Source organism: Coregonus lavaretus (genome assembly GCF_964263955.1).
Source record: "Coregonus lavaretus genome assembly, chromosome: 8".
Lineage (NCBI taxonomy): Eukaryota > Metazoa > Chordata > Actinopteri > Salmoniformes > Salmonidae > Coregonus > Coregonus lavaretus.
Window position 1 is genome coordinate 35231792 of NC_139995.1, and position 14943 is coordinate 35246734.

General features: G+C 42.2%; 1 protein-coding gene across 3 annotated transcripts in view; it reads right to left on the reverse strand.

Annotated features, from left to right (window-relative positions):
• Positions 1–2028: 2028 nt before the first annotated feature.
• The window catches only part of LOC311133301 (SPRY domain-containing protein 3-like), an 84217-nt gene continuing 71302 nt past the window's right edge, over positions 2029–14943 (reverse strand). For 2 of the 3 annotated variants that reach the window (XM_084166801.1, XM_084166800.1), the window contains exons 7-11: positions 10211–10360; positions 6847–6904; positions 5630–5749; positions 5287–5420; positions 2029–3436 (exon numbers count right to left, since the gene is read on the reverse strand). In XM_084166801.1, coding sequence (XP_084022927.1) covers positions 3302–3436; positions 5287–5420; positions 5630–5749; positions 6847–6904; positions 10211–10360 — 597 coding nt within the window. In that variant the 3' untranslated portion in view covers positions 2029–3301. The remainder of the gene's footprint in view (positions 3437–5286; positions 5421–5629; positions 5750–6846; positions 6905–10210; positions 10361–14943) is intronic. The other variant, XM_084166802.1, reaches the window with a different exon arrangement.

A 14943-nucleotide genomic window follows, 5' to 3' on the forward strand; every position in this document is an offset into this window, starting at 1 on the left:
GTGTTCGGCCCCCACGGCGGATTGTTCCTTGACTCAGATGTTTAAACACACTTGGGGATGGGGATATGAGACCGAGGGGGACTGAACATCCAGATGGGGGGTAAAGAGAAACAAAGACATCACCAATTATCAATTGGAGATAGTAGTAATGTGACAGACTTAAGTTCGGAAGCACAGGAGAGAATTCTAAACCTTACAGCCCCTGTAACCGATGTGTGGTGGGCGTGTGCCAGTAAAGGCAGTATAAGGCAGAGAATTCCAAAAGGGTGGCTAGATACGTGCGCCCTGGTTCTACTGGTTCAGCTAGTTAGAATTAGTCACCAGGAACCAAGGATTAAACAGATGTAGGAGGAGTTTTAACAAGAAGGAGAATAGCCCTATTTAGATGGATGCGATTGGGATACCAAGGGGGGTATCGGATGGATACCGAGCTATGAAACAATTAGGGGAAGGGTTTACTACCACATTCTTTTGGTGGGTGACAATAAACAAAATTGTGAATTGGATTAATTATATCTATTACGACCAACAACGATTTATTGGCTGGACTAGGGATGCAACGGAAGGGATCTTTGAACAATTATCCGCCATCTCACTCTTATGACTTAGTAAAAAGAGGTTGGCTCTAGATCAGGCAGAAAGGGGTGGTGTCTATAGAATGGTAAGCCATTGTTGTACGTTTATCCCTAACAATACCAGTCCTGACGGGAGTATCTCTAAAGCCCTAGTTGGTTTAGATAAACTATCAGCTGAAATGAAGAGCATGGCTGGAATGGAGGGAAACGGACTGTTCTCCTGGTTGGGGGAGTGGTTTGGTAAGTATGCTGCACTGGTGGTTACTGGATTTCTGACCCTAGTAGTTGTGTTTCTAATATTAATGTGCTGTGCTGCCTGTGTAATTCCTTGTCTGAGAAAGTCTGTTACAGATGTCGTGCATACGGCTGGTATGATGCCCCTCCTAGGGGCTCAAGAAGGGGATGCAGACACTGAGTCTAGCTTTCGGAAGAAACTGGGGTTGACAAAGGTTATTGGTGAGGTGGTGGAGTGACACCCTAGAGGGTGTCTAAAGGGGGCCAAAGTTTACTTCCCTGTTTATGTTTTATGCTTTATTAATCAAGTTAACCATTGTGAATGTTTGTCTTTCCTTTTGTGAAGGTTTGAAGTTCCTGGGTAGCTGGTAGCCAACCTAGTACAAAAAGCCTATTAATAAAAGTGTGACTGTATTTTAGTGAGTGACACCCTAGTGGGTGTCAAAAGGGGGAATCCTACATTTCCCTGAAATGTTCTTATTTTGGGTTCACACCCAGCGGGTGTGAAAAGGGGGATTGTGGGGATCTATTTTCTTATAACTAGATGTGATGCCTAGCTTAGAAAGAATACATTAATGATTAAACATAATAGGTTTGTACTGTACTGATATAGATTGTTTAATATAACAAGCTGTGATTAATGTGGGGAACTGTTAGGGGGTAGGATGAGATAAGACTTGTGTCTCACATACACACACACTGCCTCTTTGTTAAACCGCTCAAGGACATGTGTTCTGCTACAAAGATGTCTGAGGTTGCTGACTCGAGACAAGTTGTGGAGATAACAACTAATGCCTGGCAACAGTGAAGCGCCAAGGGGATGGGACCAGCCTGTGTGCCAAGGATAGGCTGAGTAAGTCTAAACCACGCTCAGTCTCTACTCTGATAGGCCAGCAGGGAGCGGGAACTATCTCTGTCAGAGTATTTAAAGAAGAACTTATAACAATGGCTCAGTTCTCTGTCTGCCCTGCGTGGTTTTTCAGTGGGCCCGTATATACGAACATCATATTTACCAATTCAAGTGTTTGCATTAATTAAAATACTAGTCTATTTTAGAAGACGTGTATTGACCTCTTTTTGTTCCTATACCAGATTTGAATTGACGCAACTTAACAGTAGTCTTGGCCGGCAAACGCTACCGGTGTGTCCGTGCCTTTATGAAAACCCTATAAGTCAAGTTTTTCATCCAAGTGAGAGAAAAAACACACAAAGCAGGCCATTGTACATAAATAGATTCTCATCTTTATTTATAAACATTGCATACAAGTGCATAATATAGAGGTGACACATACATTCATATCAATGATTAAAGGAACCTAATTTGTGACTAATGTGAAATCAAATGGCACTCGGTAAGGAACACTTAGTGCATGATCTTCAGTTTTTTAAATCATAAAATGCAATCAATCAGCACATTGCTTGCTTGAGTACAGTTATGTTATTACAGAAGATTAATCAAAACAAATTAAAATGGTGTAGAAAGGCAGATCTTGATCAAATATTTAATTTAACCGGTCATTCGACAATATAAATTAACCCAAAAGAGAAAGAGCATAGACATGCTAAACAAAAAGCCTCTCAAATGCCTGTAGCAGTACATCATAATCCAGTATATCTACAATAAAGTGCTCGTGATAAAAGGATATGGCATCATCATAGTCTTAGAAACGTTTTACATAACACAGCATCATAGTTGTTACAGTCATTTTGATATTAGCATACCTGAGAGTTGTATTTCTTGGCTGCGGGTTACATTTTTCAGCATTTAGAATTCATTCCTTTAATAATCTCAAAATATAGTTTAACTAATAAGACTTGACTGATTGCTGCTAAAGACCTGGGATTGGTCCAGCGTCTTATCTATAAACCGTTTATAGAATTTTCTATACAGTAAGCACTTTGAGGCACCCATGCAATACAGTCTTGACATATCAGCTTTGAATAATATTAATCTTCCTACCATCTAGTAGCATGAGTTTCCTCTACTGATAGGAGTCAACCCAGAGTAACTAAACTGAGGTGGGACTTCCCAGACAACATAATGGATCCAGGAGTGATGTGAAGAAGAGGGATACTGCACTGAGTTTGTTTGGAGTGACGACTCCAAACAAACTCCCCTATTGGTCTGTTGGTCTAGCACATTTTGCCATGACTTATGCCATGTTAATGATATCTGAGTGAGAGTAACAAAATCAATGGGCCCCTGGGCACGTATCCTGTGTGACCTGTCGGTATTCGGCCATGATTACTACAAGTTTAGATAGCTGGCTAGAATAATTTACCAATCTAAAAATGGTTAGCTGACATGGCTAATTGAGTGACTGTCAGTGACTGACAAAACAAGATAAAAATTGCTGATGCACAACCAAATTGTTTTTTTGGGGAGTTTGTGTTGTGGTGTGTGTGCGTCTGTGTGTTGGAGCCACTTCTCTCTCTGGTCATGTCCCTACCCTCTTCACTCCATCCTCCTCTCCTCCATCCCTCCTCTCCTCTCAGCCGCTTAGGGGGTGCAGGTCCACCCTGACCTTTTCCCCGGTGCTCATCATGCCGATGGTAGGGTAGAACCCCCCTGCTGGCACTGCCACCTCCTTGCGGCCCACCACCTTCCCATTCCGTGTGAAGAACACCTAGCACAACACAAGGGTGCGACAGTGAGCTAATATTCACACCAGGGTTAGGGTTGATTCAATTTAAATGAATTTAGGATATGAACAAAGGTGACAATTTCCACTTAAAATTCAGTGCCTACTGTTTTACAACTCCTATATCAATCTGTACACATCACATATACAGTGGGGGAAAAAAGTATTTAGTCAGCCACCAATTGTGCAAGTTCTCCCACTTAAAAAGATGAGATAGGCCTGTAATTTTCATCATAGGTACACGTCAACTATGACAGACAAATTGAGATTTTTTTTCTCCAGAAAATCACATTGTAGGATTTTTAATGAATTTATTTGCAAATTATGGTGGAAAATAAGTATTTGGTCACCTACAAACAAGCAAGATTTCTGGATCTCACAGACCTGTAACTTCTTCTTTAAGAGGCTCCTCTGTCCTCCACTCGTTACCTGTATTAATGGCACCTGTTTGAACTTGTTATCAGTATAAAAGACACCTGTCCACAACCTCAAACAGTCACACTCCAAACTCCACTATGGCCAAGACCAAAGAGCTGTCAAAGGACACCAGAAACAAAATTGTAGACCTGCACCAGGCTGGGAAGACTGAATCTGCAATAGGTAAGCAGCTTGGTTTGAAGAAATCAACTGTGGGAGCAATTATTAGGAAATGGAAGACATACAAGACCACTGATAATCTCCCTCGATCTGGGGCTCCACGCAAGATCTCACCCCGTGGGGTCAAAATGATCACAAGAACGGTGAGCAAAAATCCCAGAACCACACGGGGGGACCTAGTGAATGACCTGCAGAGAGCTGGGACCAAAATAACAAAGCCTACCATCAGTAACACACTACGCCGCCAGGGACTCAAATCCTGCAGTGCCAGACGTGTCCCCCTGCTTAAGCCAGTACATGTCCAGGCCCGTCTGAAGTTTGCTAGAGTGCATTTGGATGATCCAGAAGAGGATTGGGAGAATGTCATATGGTCAGATGAAACCAAAATATAACTTTTTGGTAAAAACTCAACTCGTCGTGTTTGGAGGACAAAGAATGCTGAGTTGCATCCAAAGAACACCATACCTACTGTGAAGCATGGGGGTGGAAACATCATGCTTTGGGGCTGTTTTTCTGCAAAAGGACCAGGACGACTGATCCGTGTAAAGGAAAGAATGAATGGGGCCATGTATCGTGAGATTTTGAGTGAAAACCTCCTTCCATCAGCAAGGGCATTGAAGATGAAATGTGGCTGGGTCTTTCAGCATGACAATGATCCCAAACACACCGCCCGGGCAACGAAGGAGTGGCTTCGTAAGAAGCATTTCAAGGTCCTGGAGTGGCCTAGCCAGTATCCAGATCTCAACCCCATAGAAAATCTTTGGAGGGAGTTGAAAGTCCGTGTTGCCCAGCGACAGCCCCAAAACATCACTGCTCTAGAGGAGATCTGCATGGAGGAATGGGCCAAAATACCAGCAACAGTGTGTGAAAACGTTTGACCTGTGTCATTGCCAACAAAGGGTATATAACAAAGTATTGAGAAACTTTTGTTATTGACCAAATACTTATTTTCCACCATAATTTGCAAATAAATTCATTACAAATCCTACAATGTGATTTTCTGGATTTTTTTCCCTCATTTTGTCTGTCATAGTTGACGTGTACCAATGATGAAAATTACAGGCCTCTCTCATCTTTTTAAGTGGGAGAACTTGCACAATTGGTGGCTGACTAAATACTTTTTTTCCCCACTGTAAAACCCTAACTAATTAGACATAACCCCTCTCCTGCCTCTCACAGAGCTAATGCTCTGGCCCTGTTTGAAGGTTTGCTGATGTAGACAAAAGAGAGTCTCTCACCATGACCTTCCTCCCCTCCTGCTCCCCCTCCAGTTCCTCTCCATCCTCCTCCTCGTCTTCATCGTTCATGTAGAGGTCGTTCTGGACACGCCGCTGCTTGGGCCGCACCTCCAAGTCCCCGTCGTCTCTGTCATCTGAGGGAGCCACACCGATATGCTCAGAAAGACAGACACACAGACACATGGCAAGACAGACAGATTGATAGACAGGGAGACAGTTAATTAAGTATACCATTCAAAATCCCCACTCACATTTGCTGCTTTATTTTAATTTGATCATCTAATGACATTGTTTGTTTCATGGTTGTCTGTCTCAAATGGCAGCAGCCTATTGGTCCACTCACCTCCACTGTCCAGGATGTAGTCCCGTGGGAACATGATGCCACAGCCCATGACGTCCCCCTCAAAACAGCGAGGGCCAAAGGCGTCCCCCACCCCTCTACCCTGGAAGAGCTTCCCATCATCTGAGAGAGGGAAGGATAAAAGAGATAGTGTGTGTATGAGAGAGCATGTATGCGAGTTTGAATCATTCTGTATTTCAATTCCATGCAAATTCAGTCAGTTCAGGGCAAACAGAAAATTCCTATTTCAATTAATCTCCTAGATTAACTGAATTGAAAACAAAAATGAGCCCAACCCAGAACTTCCAAATGAGTGAGATGATTGAGACTCCGACTGCTGTGTGCCTAGAACAAACTTAAAACTCCATTTGTCCTCATCTCAACCTCCCTCGCCAGTAGAATAGTCAACCAGAGGTCAGGGGGAATACGAGAGGAAAGAGCTACTATCTCATCCTTAGGGTGGATTTTAGGAAGAGAGAAACAATGACATGGAACAGATGAAACATGAAGAGATCACTAGGTGGGGTTTCACCTAATCACCACTTTGGCAGATAAACAGTGATAAACACACAGGCTTATCATAAGACAAACACACTGATAAGGGTATCCCACCATTCATGGGGACTTGGACAACTCCTTTCTCAGCTTTTCTCTCAATCTGGCTGAGCCCTACATGGCACCCTATTCCCTACATAGTGCACTACTTTTGACCAGAGCCCTATGGGGCATTCTGTCTATAGGTTAAGTCAGGGCAGCACAGTTCATATACAGTATGTTGGAGTTGGACAAGTTCTGCCTTTTCTGTATATGTTTGAGTTGGACCACTTCTCCTTTCTGTCTTCCTCTATAGGTTAGCCAAGGGCTACACCAAACAGGCCTTTCATACAGACACATAAGGATACATTCTGTTCTATACAGTATGAGATTGACTACTTCCTCACTATGAACTGAAGGCGTTCAAACTGTGGGCCGAATCCTAACTTGAGATAAGTATGAAAAGCTAGTTTAGATAAAGAATACATTGACGTCAATGGGAGATTTGTGTGACAGTTTTGACTTCTGCACGTGTCTCAAGTGAGGAGTTGGTCTGAACAATAATTAGAATCATGCATGGCTAGCAGGTACAGAGACAGACACATTCAAGCAACCAACCAAACCATCACGCAGGAACACTTGCAGACAGACAGACAGACAGACGCTACATGACTCTGGACACTCACCTGCATGATAGGCTATGGAGCCCCTGCTCCAGCCAGGGTGTCTGTTTTTGGGGTAATCCTGTGAAATTAAGTGATAATATGTCAATGCAAAGCTAACAGAAACCCCAACAAAGGCCCAGTGTTGTAGCTGATAAGATCTGAAGATAAGTAATAACAATATTATTATTAAGATGAGTCACATTTAATGGGGGTGCACCCTGTCCATCAGCCCATACAATGGAAGACTCAGATATAATAATAATAATAATAATAATATGCCATTTAGCAGACGCTTTTATCCAAAGCGACTTACAGTCATGCGTGCATACATTTTTGTGTATGGGTGGTCCCGGGGATCGAACCCACTACCTTGGCGTTACAAGCGCCGTGCTCTACCAGCTGAGCTACAGAGGACCACAGATACTAATCTTTAACACACCGTGGGTAATATCAGCTGGGGATGGCGTCACCGGAGCTAACAGCCCTAGCTTCTATGCTGGTATTATTCACTGAAACACACAAAGACATGTACTGTGGCGCCACCAGGTCACGACTAATGCTAACTGGTGTGGAGAAGAATGAGAAGAGAGCTGCCTTTGTGCCAATGGAAGCCCCTATGGCCACAGTGGCAAGGGTTTTACTGGTATAGATATGGAGAGATAGAGACACAGGGAGGAGAGGACAGTGGATAAAGAGAGGGTCAGATAGTGGGAGAGGTATGGAGATGGACAGGTGAGGCAATGGAGAGATGGGAAGATGAGGAGATTAAATGTGAGTATGATCAAGGGATGAAAAAGTGAAGATGACGACCATGATAGATGAGAAGAAAGAGATGGAGAGGTAGGAGACCGAGAGATAGAATGACACAGGAATGTGTATCACACCATCCCACCATTCTCCAATAAAAAAGAGGATTCAAAGTTGTCACTGATCTGCTTTCACCACAAGTGGACTTAAGTGGTTTCTGAACAGGGATGACGTCCGCCTCTGATTTTTCCTGTGAGAGGTAATGGTTCACAATCAACACATTAATGAGGATGGCTCATTGGGCCTGCTAGGAGGTGAAGGGGAGGAGTGGAAGTCTGAAACCTCAGGAATGGCAGACTGTTGGATTTATGATGCCCCACCAGAACCACAGACTGCTCTAGAAAATAATTCCCGGAAAACAATCAGTGAAATCACAGAGCTCTATTCTCTCGCCCTCATCCAGCCTTTAGTGCCAAGCAACACACACAGACAAGAGTGCTAAGGTTTAGGAGGTAGGGAGAGATTGACTGTGTGTGACATGACATTAGGCAACCCCAGAGATTAACAAGGGTGTGGAATTGATCAAAGGTAGATTAATTGGGCAAACGTAACTAACTGACATCAGGATGGTTTCGCTTCATAGGCCAATGGAGGACTTACTGTCATTGTCTGGGTACAACACATCCTTACAACACCCATGGAACCACAGTGGTGAGCTATCAGGAGGTACAGGCCAAAGATAGAAGACACCAACACCTATTAAAAAGTTGGGGCACTCAAAAAACAGGCAGAGATTTACTTCTTATGTTCAGGCTTTGCTCCATTTTCTGATGAAGCACGGGTATCCTGACGTTTCTCCTCTGAATAAGTCCTTTTGGAGGGTTTTTGTCCTGCCATTTGTTGTTGAGCAAACCTACTCCCCTTTGTTTGTTGAAACGGGGAGGCATATCTGAACTGTGACTTACTTGAAACTCTCCATGAAGTTGGAGCTCCAGATGTAGTCAAAAAGTTTAAGAAGGATCCAGCAGTATCTAGGGGCTCTTATTTCCAGGTTCTCTTATCTGATAAAATAACTGACATATCTGAAGTAGGAGCTCTTTAATTTACATTAAACAGGATGGGCAGATTCCATGTTGATCAAATCTCTGCTGTCATAATGAGTTCAGGTGTCTCTGTGTTGAGCAAACAGTCATTAGACAAGCCCTCTCTAAACTGCCTGTCAGATGATATTTCCACAATATGGAGATAATCGCTGTCATCAATTATACAGAGAGACACCGTTGGAAGGGGTCCAAATTAATTAATTTATGATATTAGCTTTTATCTACGATATTAGCAACTTGATCTTTCTAACCCAGAGGACGCAAACACTTGCTGTATACTTTGCTTTTTACGTAGTTTCTTTCTGTGTAAGCAACTCAACAGACAAAAATGCCCAGCTACCTAGCGGCTAAATAGCCATGCTTGGAAAACTGCCACACTGTGAAAGTTGTCATTCACTTGGAAATAGTGAAATAAACTATGCTTGCCATGAGTAACAGAAGAAAAATAACAGCGATAGATGGATAATATGAGTGAGAGAGAAAGAGAAAAAAGGAGAGAGAGAAAAAAAAGAGAGAGAGAAAAGAGAGAGAGAGAGAGAGAGAGATAGAGAGATAGAGAGATAGAGAGATAGATAGATAGATAGATAGATAAGTGGCTGTAATCTTGTGAGGTGGAGACCGGGTTCGATACAGCACATTTCCCACACTCCACTTCAGTCAGTGTTGCTATCATGTTAGCACGATTGGCTAGCATGTAAATGGAACAGCCTGTGTTTTCTACGGAACACCAAATGAGGGGTTCAAATGAGACAATATTTATTCTGTTGTTCGCTTTTCCCCTCTCCGTCATCCATCACTCAGAATGGGGTGGAAATAGTGAGAGAAGTGGAGGAGAAGGAGGAGAGGATCGTCATGGCTGGGGTAGCGAGATAAGTGACAGCAACATTTGACCAAAGGCACTGACTGGTTACACAACTACCTCAGTTTCTTTTTCCTTTTACCTCCTTTTCACCCCAAAATTAAGGTTTGATTGGCATCTTGCCTAATTCCACCTTTTTAGATGGTGCCCATCTTTCCCATTCATTTGGAATTGAGGCCTGCATATATCTTTAAATGCACATTCAGAATTTGTACAACAGATGTAGATGTTATATACGGATTGGTATGAAAACATGTATTTTATGTGATATTAGAGTGAATTAAGAACCGTAGAATGCTATGGAAGTATAACATGTTTCAGATGGACTCATTCTAGGCTGGATAATGAGAATGTAGGGTGATGATGACGATCATAATAGTGTCATTGATGTTCATTGTGCTGGAGATAATGACAATAGTGATAATAGCAATGAACAATGATAATGATGAAGTTGATGATGATTTTGTATGAGGACGTGGACTGTGATCTAGCGGTTACTGCCGCTGCATTCGGAGCACACATGTACTGTATGTCAGTGCTAGAGTTTGCTTGAATCTGGCCCACGCACGCCCTTCTAGCACACCATTTCTGCTGTTTACTTTCCTCTCTCTTTACTGACTCCGTCCAATAAACTAGAAAAATAATTTAAAAAATGAAATATGATAAGGACACGTACCCTGCGTGCCAGTCCCAGGGCGATGTAGCACTTCTCTCCTGCGTCAGTGATCTCCAGCTCATAGTAGTGGCAGCGTGTGTTGAGGGGTAGATCGGCCTGGGCCAAACCCACATCCATGATGCTTTTCCCTTTACCCACGTACTCTACCAACTGATGGGGAGAAGGATGGTATCACACAATACAATAAGGCAAATAAATAAACTAATTGAAAACCCATTCTTGCACAAACCCACTAGCTCAATGGAGTACATTCAGTACCATTTAACAGCATCAAGGACACAGGGCCAGGGAAGTAAAGAAGAAGCACATTCTTCTCAGTACGTTCAGCACACAACTACCCTCAGGACAAGAACAATAGACAATTTATGATATGATTATGTCATATATTGATTATAAAAACACACTGTTGGCTCAGTAAAAAAAAACACTTGTAAATATTGATTTTCATACCGTTCCTGTAACATACCGGGGTATACGTATTAGCGGCAGTGGACACAAGCGCGCTATTTCTTGAAAATAATGCTTACAAAAGACTAACAAATTACTAGCGAATTCCCATAGCGGATGCTAGCTGACAAGCGCAAGAAAACATAAACTAATTGCAAGGACAGACAACCCAGCTCCTAAAGTTACACAACTATCTTAAAAGGCTACTCACAGTTTGCTGCACGCTCAAAACTAATTTAGGCAGCAGGGATCCTGAACCAGGAGGGGACTGATTGTCTCTGTTGTAACCAAGAAGCTTGATCTTGCAAGTTAGGGACAGTTCGAAATTTACTGGGGTAGGGGGTGGGGTTCCAAAATATGGGAGGGTTGTCTAACCTTTTTTTTGTTGCGCAGGGGAGGGTAGTGTGTTTTTTCCCCTTGGTTTACATTTGCTCTATTGCATGTTTTATTAAATTATTTCTTCCATCCTAGCCCAATGTCCTTATCCGCTTGCATGTGCCTCCCCTATATCAAGGTGTTTTGGTTCTTCCCTTATGCACTACGCTTTTCCACGTGCTAACTTTGACTATACCACAGGTCAATATAGTCTACCAATCCTGCGCTCTGTCCAACATTCAGTGACAATATTGGTAGGTGGATTATTTGTCCAGATCTGCAATAGGCTAACTAGCAATCATACCACACATAAAGGCATTCAAAGAAGCATAAAAATTCAATATGAATCCAAAAGAACAAATAAAAATAGCTATTGCGCATGAAATAACTAAAAAAAGCTCCCCTATTGATCTTGTTTAGGGACAATACAATGATCCTATCTAGGCTAGCCTACAACAAACACCACAATGCAATGAATAATTGCATTATTGTATTCAAGCGAGTACAAAATTATACTCTAGGCTGCAGTGAAAAAAGTTTCATTTGAATAACGCTGCAAAAGACCTGTGATGTAAATGTTTCTTTCCATTTGGATCAGTTGTGGGTCTACTCTCCACAGTTTATAAGGTCTAGAAAGACACAGTAGCAGGCCAGTCTGGCTGTATTTTCCTTTCTGATAGTGAGATGTGCTGCCTGTTGCGGATCGTCATTCTCCCAAATCGTCTATAATATTGTGGCCACATGCTCCCGGCAGGCCAGTTATTCAGGAAAGCTAAACACGTGCTCTGCCTCCTCTCCAATCTGAGCAACTATTCCTCGCGCACATAGTGGGGGAAAAAAGTATTTAGTCAGCAACCAATTGTGCTAGTTCTCCCACTTAAAAAGATGAGAGAGGCCTGTAATTTTCATAGGTACACGTCAACAATGACAGACAAATTGAGAATTTTTTTTCCAGAAAATCACATTGTAGGATTTTTTGTGAATTTATTTGCAAATTATGGTGGAAAATAAGTATTTGGTCACCTACAAACAAGCAAGATTTCTGGCTCTCACAGATCTGTAACTTCTTCTTTAAGAGGCTCCTCTGTCCTCCACTCGTTACCTGTAATAATGGCACCTGTTTGAACTTGTTATCAGTATGAAAGACACCTGTCCACAACCTCAAACAGTCACACTCCAAACTCCACTATGGCCAAGACCAAAGAGCTGTCAAAGGACACCAGAAACAAAATTGTAGACCTGCACCAGGCTGGGAAGACTGAATCTGCAATAGGTAAGCAGCTCGGTTTGAAGAAATCAACTGTGGGAGCAATTATTAGGAAATGGAAGACATACAAGACCACTGATAATCTCCCTCGATCTGGGGCTCCACGCAAGATCTCACCCTGTGGGGTCAAAATGATCACAAGAACGGTGAGCAAAAATCCCAGAACCACACGGGGGGACCTAGTGAATGACCTGCAGAGAGGTGGGACCAAAGTAACAAAGCCTACCATCAGTAACACACTACGCCGCCAGGGACTCAAATCCTGCAGTGCCAGACGTGTCCCCCTGCTTAAGCCAGTACATGTCCAGGCCCGTCTGAAGTTTGCTAGAGTGCATTTGGATGATCCAGAAGAGGATTGGGAGAATGTCATATGGTCAGATGAAACCAAAATATAACTTTTTGGTAAAAACTCAACTCGTCGTGTTTGGAGGACAAAGAATGCTGAGTTGCATCCAAAGAACACCATACCTACTGTGAAGCATGGGGGTCGAAACATCATGCTTTGGGGCTGTTTTTCTGCAAAGGGACCAAGACGACTGATCCGTGTAAAGGAAAGAATGAATGGGGCCATGTATCGTGAGATTTTGAGTGAAAACCTCCTTCCATCAGCAAGGGCATTGAAGATGAAACGTGGCTGGGTCTTTCAGCATGACAATGATCCCAAACACACCGCCCGGGCAACGAAGGAGTGGCTTCGTAAGAAGCATTTCAAGGTCCTGGAGTGGCCTAGCCAGTCTCCAGATCTCAACCCCATAGAAAATCTTTGGAGGGAGTTGAAAGTCTGTGTTGCCCAGCGACAGCCCCAAAACATCACTGCTCTAGAGGATATCTGCATGGAGGAATGGGCCAAAATACCAGCAACAGTGTGTGAAAACCTTGTGAAGACTTACAGAAAACGTTTGACCTGTGTCATTGCCAACAAAGGGTATATAACAAAGTATTGAGAAACGTTTTTTATTGACCAAATACTTATTTTCCACCATAATTTGCAAATAAATTCATTAAAAATCCTACAATGTGATTTTCTGGATTTTTTTTTCTAATTTTGTCTGTCATAGTTGACGTGTACCTATGATGAAAATTACAGGCCTCTCTCATCTTTTGAAGTGGGAGAACTTGCACAATTGGTGGCTGACTAAATACTTTTTTTCCCCACTGTAGAACCTAACACTTTAATATAGCCTAAATGTTTATAATGTAACTTTTATATGTGGCATAAACACAACCAGTCACAATGTTGTAATCTGATTAGGCTAATTCATGTCTCCTGTAGGCATGCACACATTCGTCCAAAATATTATTCCAGCATCCTCAAAATGGCGTGACATTAACCAGGTTTTCATTCAACCTTTTTATGGGAGTCAAGTACGTCGGATAAAAAGTGTCACGACAGGCCTGATGGAAACAGCAAATTTGTTGGTAAACTTTCCAAATGTCGACAAAACAAAATACTCTAGACAAGGTGGGATCTTTCTGTGTCTGTAATCTATAATGCGGAGAAATGGCGGTGGAAACGCTTTTATGCACAAATATTGATATAATAACCATCATATCGAAGTAAACTTGGAGTCACGCAATGATATGTTGTGTGGTCCTCCCACTACGACAGTTAATTAGGCTACAGATTAAATAAGTTATGATTAACTTCATAGGGTGGTGAAAGTGCACAGTGATGAGCTTGATTCTCCTTTCAATAAGTAAACAATCTTATTCTGGTGATATGATGATTGATGCTTGGCTGCCGTTTGACAAATACAAATAATCTCGCCCTTTTGTCCATAATAATCTCATCATGTAGGCTATACCCGCACTGTATCTGCGAGCTGTTGGCTAGAGCGCACATACCAGAGTGAGCACTTTCACTATAGCTACGCAACATTTAACTTGTATTTTTATTCGGTACATGGGAATTTAACCGCAAAAGTAATTTGTATGTGCACTACGTATTTACACACAGATTATCCGCAACATGTCAATTTGATGGAAACACAACTCTGATGGGAAAATGCACATGAAAATCTGCCGCCAATTGGATGGAAACCTAGCTATAGACACCCTAAAGACTCTGGGAAGTGCGCTAGTTCAGTGTCACTTTGATTATGCCTGCACATTATGGTTCACCAGCATCCCCAAACATCTCAAAAATAAGCTGCAGACCAGCCAAAACAAGCATGTAAGAATTGTACTTCAACTCCCCCCTCATACTCATCTGGAGGTCGAGCATTTTAAGCAGCTAGGCTGGCTATCTGTGGAAAAAAATACTAGTATTAATTCAATTTAGTCTGGTCCACAAAATTATCACGGACTCAGTCCCCAGGTACTTATCCAACTATTTTTCATTTGTTAAAAATGTCCACCAGCATAATACCAGAGCCAGAGACTCTAATGTTCACTGTTTTAAATATAATATATATTTTTAGGCCTTTCCAATGCATTGATATACAAATTATTATTACATTCTAAAATGTGAGAATGATGTGGACTTGCCTGACAAAAGAAATTGGATGCATGGTGATTTTTCTGTAGCCTATGTGGCCGACGCAGGCACACATAATAAACCCACGAATAGTGGTAGCATTCATCTCACCATTTGAAGCTCACCATCGTTGTTTTTATCTTGAGAAAGTGACCAAAAACCAGGTTC